The sequence below is a fragment of the Solanum lycopersicum genome, chromosome 8, assembly GCF_036512215.1.
Source record: "Solanum lycopersicum chromosome 8, SLM_r2.1".
Classification (NCBI taxonomy): Eukaryota; Viridiplantae; Streptophyta; class Magnoliopsida; order Solanales; family Solanaceae; genus Solanum; species Solanum lycopersicum.
In genome coordinates this window covers 9119129-9127071 of record NC_090807.1, presented here as the reverse complement: position 1 = coordinate 9127071, position 7943 = coordinate 9119129, and the positions used below count along the sequence as shown (strand labels likewise).

Sequence of the window (7943 nt, the reverse complement as noted above, 5' to 3'; positions counted from 1 at the left end):
AACAGAAACTGCAAAATGAAACTTCACACGTAGTATCTGTTGACAAAATCTGAGTTGATAGTTTTAGGACATACACTGCCATCCATCTCTGACAGGACCAAAGCACCTCCAGATAATACTTTGCGAACAATGTAAGGACCCTGTCAAGTTGGTGCGACTTTTCATTTGTACTCGTCTTGATGAGGAAAAATACGCTTAAGAACCAACTGGCCAACTTCAAAATTTCTGGTTCTCACTCTCTTGTGAAATGCACGAGTCATTCTCTGTCTATACAACTGACCATGACAGACGGCAACCATTCTCTTCTCATCAATCAAAGTTAGTTGATCAATCCGCTTGCTGACCCATTCAACATTACTTAACTCAATGACGGTATCTCAACTTCAGCACGTATGACTGCCTCTGTTCAATATACTAGTAAGTATGGAGTAGCACCAGTCGACGTTCTGACCATCGTTCGATAACCCAGTAAAGCATATGGCAACATTTCATGCCAACCTCGATATTTTTCAATCATTTTCCTCAAAATATTTTTGATGTTCTTATTGGCGGCCTCTACAGCTCCGTTCATTTGGATACAATAAGCAGTTGAATTTCGATGAGTAATCTTAAATTGCTCATTATATCTCTCTCATCAGGTGACTGTTGAGATTTGCCACATTATCAGTAATGATGGATTCTGGCACTCCAAATCTGCATATCAGATTGTTGCGAACAAAATTAGCCACCACTTTCTTGGTTACCGACTTGTAAAAAGCTGCTTCCACCCACTTGGTGAAGTAATCAATGGCAACCAAAATGAATCTGTGTCCATTAGAAGCAGCTGGCTCTATAGGACTGACGACATCCATTACCCAAGCTATAAATGGCCAAGGTGAGCTCATAACATTAAGCTCGTGAGGTGGTACTCTGATCAAATCGCCGTGCACTTGACATTTGTGGCATTTTTGCACAAATTTGCGACAATCATTCTCCATAGTCATCAAGAAATACCCGGCTTGAAGAATCTTTCTTGCCAAAGTGATCCCATTCATATGCGTGCCACAAACTCCGGCATGTATATGTTTAATAAGCTTCGCAGCTTCGACGGCATCAACACATCTTAGAAGACCCAAGTCTGGAGTCCTCCTATAAAGGACTTCTCCACTAAGAAAGAAATTGAGATCCATACGGCCTATTGGACGTAGCATCTTCGGGATAAGTTCTAGACTCCAAATACTTCTTTATATAAAAATACCAAGGCAAACCGTCTGGTTCTGCTTCAACATGGGAACAATGGACTGGATGTTCTTTCAACTCTATATCCAGAGAATCAATATAATTTGTATCCGGATGTTTAATCATTGAAGCGATGGTGGCCAGAGCATCAACTAATTCATTCGGTATTCTAGGAGTATGTCTAAACTCGATTTTACAGAATCTTTTGCACAATTTCTGTACATGCTGTACGTAAGGTATAATCTTTGTGTTTTTCACGGCCCACTCTCCTTGAACTTGATGAATCAAGAGGTCTGAATCTCCAATAAACAACTCGTAAACATTCACGTCGATGGACATTTTCAAACCAAGAATACAAGCTTCATATTAGCCATGTTGTTTGTGCAATCAAATCGGAGCTTAGCCGCCATCGGATAGTGCTGACCAGATTCTGACACTAAGACTGGTCCAATACCTTTACCTTGATGATTTGCTGCTCTGTCAAAGAATAATCTCTAACCTGGATACGCTTCAGAATTGTGTTCACCCACAAATGACACTTCTTCATTGTGAAAATAAGTCTTGAGTGGTTCATACTCTTCATCAACAAGATTTTCTGCAAGATGATTTTCCAAATCTTGTGCCTTTATTGCCTTCTGAGTCACATACACAATATCAAACTCACTCAACAACATTTTCCATTTAGCCAACTTTTCGGTCGGCATCGCTTTTTGGAAAATATACTTCAATGGATCCATTCTGGAAATGAGGTATGTAGTATAGGAAGACAAATAGTGTCTCAATTTCTGAGCAAGTCAAGTCAAAGAACAACACGTTCTCTCCAACAAAGTGTAACGAGACTCGTACGGAGTAGATTTCTTGCTTATATAGTAGATAGCCTTTTCCTTCTTTCCTGTCTCATCGGGTTGACCAAGTACGCATCCAAATGTGCTATCTAAAACAGACAAGTACAACAACAAAGGACTCCCTTCTCGTGGAGGAACCAATACTGGTGGGTTGGACAAGTAGTTCTTGATAGCATCAAAAGCAGTCTGACACTCCTCAGTCCACTTAGCCGGGGCGTCTTACTTCTGCAACTTTAAAATAGGCTCACACACTATTATTGATTGTGCTATAAATCGATTGATGTAGTTTAACCTCCGTAAGAAACTCATCACCTCTTTTCTTGTCCTTGGCGGAGGTAACTCTTGAATTGCTTTAATCTTGGAGGGGTAAAGCTCAATACCCCTTCTGCTGACTATAAATCCCAACAACTTCCTAGTTTGAACTCCAAAAGCACATTTGGCAGGATTCAACTTCAAGTTGTAACAACGCAAACGTTCAAAGAATTTTCTCAGATGTGTCAAGTGATTCGAACTCTCACGGGATTCAATTATGAAGTCGTCCACGTACACTTCAATCTCCTTATGAATCATGACATGGAAAATAGTCGTTATGGACCTCATGTAGGTGGTACGACGTTCTTGAGGCCGAAAGGCATCACCTTGTAGTGATATACACCCCAAGGTGTAATGAAAGCCATTTTTTCCGCGTCTTTTTCATCCATCAAAATTTGGTGCTAGCCTGCGTAACAATCCACCAATGACTGCATCTCATATTTGCACAGTTGTCAATCAAAATATGAATATTTGGCAACGGAAAATTATCCTTTGGACTAGCTTTGTTGAGATCTCTATAATCAACACAAATTCTAATTTTCCCGTCTTTCTTGGCGACCGAAACAACGTTGGCCAACCAGGTTGGATATTGTGTTACTTCCACTAATCGGGACTCTATTTGCTTGGTGATCTCTTCCTTAATCTTCAAACTTAGTTCAGGCTTGAATTTTTGAGTTTTTTGCTTTACCGAATCGAACCCCGGGTTGGTCGATAGCTTATGGGAGACGACATCGGTACTCAACCCTTGCATGTCACCGACTTTCCAAACAAACACATCACTATATTCAGCAAGCAAATGGACTAGGTCTTCTTTCTAAGATTCATTTAGGTGGGTGCTGATCTTAACTTCTTTAACACATTTTGAATCTCCAAATTCACCGTTTCCGTTTCCTCTAGATTTGGTTTATGATGATTTTCGAACAGCCGAAATTCTTCAGCGACATAATCTGGTTCCCTACTTTCTTCTTCATGATTTTTAGCCTCATTGTCATCTACCTCATTTTGTTCATTTAGCTCGTGTAATGACATGACATTGGCAGGTCTGTAACTTATGTTACTAAAATCATATACATACAAAATTAGGAAAGTAAGGCATAACAAACAATTGAATAAACAAAGTTAAAAACAATGAGGCTTTCACTTAAACTAAAAATGCAAACTTTGGCCATGGCATGGGGGCCATGTTGCCTTTTTGAACATCACGATGAAAATTCAAAAATTTGAACAATTAAGAAAATGCAAAATGGTGGGTCTCGGACCTCTTCCAGACAACCACCAATTTTAATGCATAAAATGATGCCTTTCTACCGAAGAGTTTGGGGTATCAAGATCGCGTGGAGGTCCTGTTCTGCAGCACTTTCCCTGGTTCAATATCACGAATACCAGCTAGCTCAACCTCCTCCTTGACAACAACATTGATATCCTCGAAGAGGTCACAGATTCCTTCCCTAAAGTCTTCATGTTCGGCATACTCTTGGATCAAAAAGTATTGATACAGATGCGAGATCGGCTTAGCAAACTCTTGATCCTTTTTCTTCTTCATCTTCATGTCGTCATCTATGGGGATGTACTGATATACCATTTTTGTGCTAATTTTTTTATAAGTTTCTCTTTGTTTTATAGGAAATCTGTCCAAAGCTGAATGCACAGATTTTGAGCGAAGAAATGCAGAAGAGACCACCTACGGAGTTTATGACGGTCCGTCGTGCTTGTGACGGTCCGTAGGTGGAAGCATAGTGCAGCTGCTGAAGGAAGGTGAGGAAGTCTGACCAAGTGTGGGATTACGAAGCTTGTGATGGTCCGTCATGTCTATGACGGTCCGTCATGCAGGTTCGTCATGAAGTTCAGAGAACTAATCCCAGTACCCAAATTCCAAGAGTTGAAGTATTTTGGAACGAAGACCCTCGACGGACCGTTGTGCCTATGACGGTCCGTCATACTTGCCATCGAGGGGAATGAAGAGAGCAGCAGAAGAAATTTCACAAGTATGGGACGACGGAGTCCATGACAGTCCATCTTGACCACGACGGTCCGTCGCGAGGTCCGTCGACCCATCCGCGTTTCGGCAGATTTCCAGCAATTAGAATCCTTGTTAAATTAGGTTTTTGTTTTTTTATAAATAGTTCGAAAAACCTCGTTTTTGAGGTTAGACACCATATAGTTAGACTCTTAGATTATTAGACTCCGTATTGTTAGACTCTATGAGATTAGACATCAGATTTTTAGACTTTGTGTATTAGTGTTGGATTTTGAGATTCTTGCAAGTGATTTTTGGATATTAATCAAGCAAACTTTTGGATTTTAATCTTTCTCATTGAAGTAAGTACATGAATTCTTATCTACTATCTTTGAATATTGTGTTTATGGCTATGAGTAACTAAACTTTATAACTAGGGTTGTGGGAACCATAGGCAAATAATGAGATAAACCCTAACTAAAATAACAATTCTAGATTAGTGTCTTGCAGGTATTAATAATTCTTTCGCTTAGAAAACTTTTTAACGGATGGCCAACGTTAGAACTTGCCTTAATGCTACTTGTCGGACCAAGGAGGTAGATAATTGGAAAAGAATTATTAACATAGATTTAGTGTATACTATCTAATAGGCTAGTATTGATTGGTACGAGGTAATAATTTAGTCAAATATAGAATAAGATGCTTGATATGAGGTAAGGATAAGGGTTAGGATAGCAACACACGTAGCCGGACCAAGGTGCGGAGTGAGATTTTTTGGATGCCGGACCAAGGATTTAGAAATACAAAACTTATCACTTTGCATGCAAGATACTAGGAAAGAATTATTATTGTTAGAATTATCAAGTTATGAACCTGTGGGGAACACGTATACCCTAGTTACTTTGATTAATTGATTAAAATCCAACTGTCAAAGCTGTTAAGTGTCTCTTTCAAGTTCGTTATTTATTTTCACTCATTTAGAAATAGAAACCCCCCTTTATTGTTTTTACTTTCCAAGGAAGTCATTGACCAAACAATAGTAATAACAGGTTGAAGTTAAGTCTAGGCTATTTTCCTCGTGGGAACGATCCCAACCTCACTAGTTGGGTTACTTACTTGACACGACCGCTTTACTTCTTATTTGAGAAGTAAGTTTGAGCGTATCATGTACCCCAAACCATATTTGGATCCCTTAACGAGGTCCGGAATAGGCTCAATAATTCCTTGGAATCTATTCCCAATCCAAAACCAGGCTCGAAACCATTCTGCAGCATCACAGTGGCTATCATTTTGTATACGGCTGGCATGGGGGTCTGTGGGGCCAAATCTTCATTGGTGGCATTCACCGCTCCACTGTGTAAAAGTCTGTACCTCGCGGTATCTCATTAATGGTTGGCACCTGCTTGCCCGAGTTACTCCCATCGCCGTGAATAACCAACTCTTCATTCTTCCACACAAGCTTCATCATTTGATGGAGAGTAGAGGGGACGACTCCAGCCATATGTATAAAAGGCCTTCCCACAAGAAGGTAGTAACTGGTGTCTATGTCCAATACTTGGAATTGCACACTGAACTCTGCGGGGCCCATTTGAAGGGTCAAATTCATTGCCCCCAATGTGTCTCTTTGAACCCCATCAAAAGCTTTCACGTTTACCTGGTTCTGCTCTAGTTTCCCGAGGTCAAACTTTAGTTTCCTCAACGTTGACAATGGGCAGATATTCAAACCAGATCCGTCATATTACGGTAATGTGCAGCGCTTTGTTATGTGATCTTTCTTTCTGTTGGTAGCTCATTGTCACAAAACCCGATCTGGTGCCCTCAAATAACCTGATGAATCATGGCAGCCACGTTATCACTACTTGTACTTAAGGGTATGTATGTATCATCGAGATCTTTCATTAAGGTCTGCCTGTGGGACTGAGAGCTCATCAGCAGGGACCATACAAAAATTTGAGCTGGAGTCTTCTCTAAATGTTTGATGATGGAATAATTCTTTGGTTGCATCCTTCTCCAGAATTCTTCCGCTTCTCCTTCGCTTATCGGACTCTTAGCATGATCTTTCTTCCGTCCTCCGAGAGCAATCTCGTCAGGAGTGTAGCACCTTCCGGACCTGGTCATGCCTTGGGCAGCAGCAGTTTCAATGAAAAATTTGGGCTTGACGAGAGTTTCTGATGTCACCAAGGCAACAACCTTTGTAGGTGTCAAAATAACAAACTCTATATTTTCTTTGACGCTTAAAGAAGCGACAACCCTTTCCAAGTCCTCATGCACAATGGGAGTAATCATCTTTGTTCCACACCAGTCTTCATCTGTTTCAATTATATTAACATTGCCACCTCCATGATTTGGCAACGGGTTTATATTGATATTTGGCGCCGCCGGTTGGAGAGAAACTATCTCCTGATCGATCATATCCTGGATTTTGTGCTTGAGGTTGATACAGTCTTCCGTGTCATGTCCAACACTATTGGAATGATAAGCACATCTTTGATCTGGCTTATAGAACTTTGAATTGACATCCACGGGCTTTGGCCCCACAGGGTGGATGTATCAAACCGCGACCAGTCTCTCAAACAGTTTGGTCTAGCTTTCAGCAAGTGCAGTAATGTTCCTTGAAGGCCTTTTTCCAAATCTGGGTCGGGAAGGGTCATAACCGCTTTGCTGAGGGGAGGCACCTGCTGATAATTTTTGGTATTCGGACGAGGAGCTTGGCTTCTAGGATATGGGTTTGTTTGATAATTTGGTGATGGAGCTTGGTAATTCGAAAGGGGGTTTTGATATAATGGAGCTTGGACTTGATAAATGGGCGGGGGTGCTCGGTAGCTCGTCTGTACATGGGGGAAAGATTTTAGAGATTAAGGGGTGGACTCTGATACAACGGAACTTGAGAGTTTGGATAAGGGGGGGGGGGGGTAGTATTATGGTTATTGGAATGACTGGATTACGGGTAGTAAGCTTGGTGGGGCTTTGGGGAACGCCTGGAACGATCTTGGGAATGCGACGAGTTTCTAGGGGTTTTTCTTTCCACATACGAGACAGAGGCAACTTTCTCTCTTTTCTTCCTCATCAATCCTGAAGATCCAGGTGACGCGGATACACAAGCTATCTTCCCCGATTTCAGACCGTCTTTGATAGTCTCGCCAATTTTGACTTTCTTGACGAATTTAGATCTGACTAACAGCATGATCCTGTCGTAGTATTCTGGCTACTTCACCCGCACAAACACTTCCACAATCTCTTTTTCGGTCATGGGCAACCTTGCCCTTGCTGCTTTCTTCCTCCACCAATAGGAGAACTCCTTATAGCTTTCAGTTGGTTTTTGCTTCATCTTTTCTAGAGAATACTGATCGAGAACTAGGCCACTGCCTGGTTTTGTGTGAAGTAAACCACTCGAGGGCCTCCCGCCACAGACTTCGACTGAAAAGCCGCATCAACAAGGCCTCATCCCTTCCAACTCCCACGAGCTGGTCACAATATGCTCTCAGATGAGACATAGGGTTGCCTACTCCTCCTAAGGTGTCAAACTTTGGAATTTTGAACCCTTCAGGAAGGTTCAAATCTGGGTGGATGTACAACTCTTCGTAACTGAGTTCGACGACGTTTGGGATGCA

At 41.4% G+C, this 7943-nt stretch overlaps 1 protein-coding gene across 1 annotated transcript; it reads right to left on the bottom strand.

The window, feature by feature from the left end:
• Positions 1 to 2763: 2763 nt before the first annotated feature.
• LOC138337809 (uncharacterized) lies at positions 2764 to 3404 on the bottom strand. The gene is made up of 2 exons (XM_069288238.1): positions 3255 to 3404; positions 2764 to 3189 (listed from the first exon to the last, which is right to left on the bottom strand). Exons 1-2 carry the CDS (start codon positions 3402 to 3404, stop codon positions 2764 to 2766), a joined length of 576 nt encoding a protein of 191 aa, XP_069144339.1.
• Positions 3405 to 7943: the final 4539 nt, after the last annotated feature.

What these genes read in the sequence shown, in the direction of transcription:
- LOC138337809 (XM_069288238.1), bottom strand. Translation starts at nt 3,404, where the DNA reads ATGTCATTACACGAGCTAAATGAACAAAATGAGGTAGATGACAATGAG. An exon ending in ATCTAGAGGAAACGGAAACG is followed by an intron (nt 3,190 to 3,254) that starts GTGAATTTGGAG and finishes AATGAATCTTAG; the next exon opens with AAAGAAGACCTAGTCCATTT.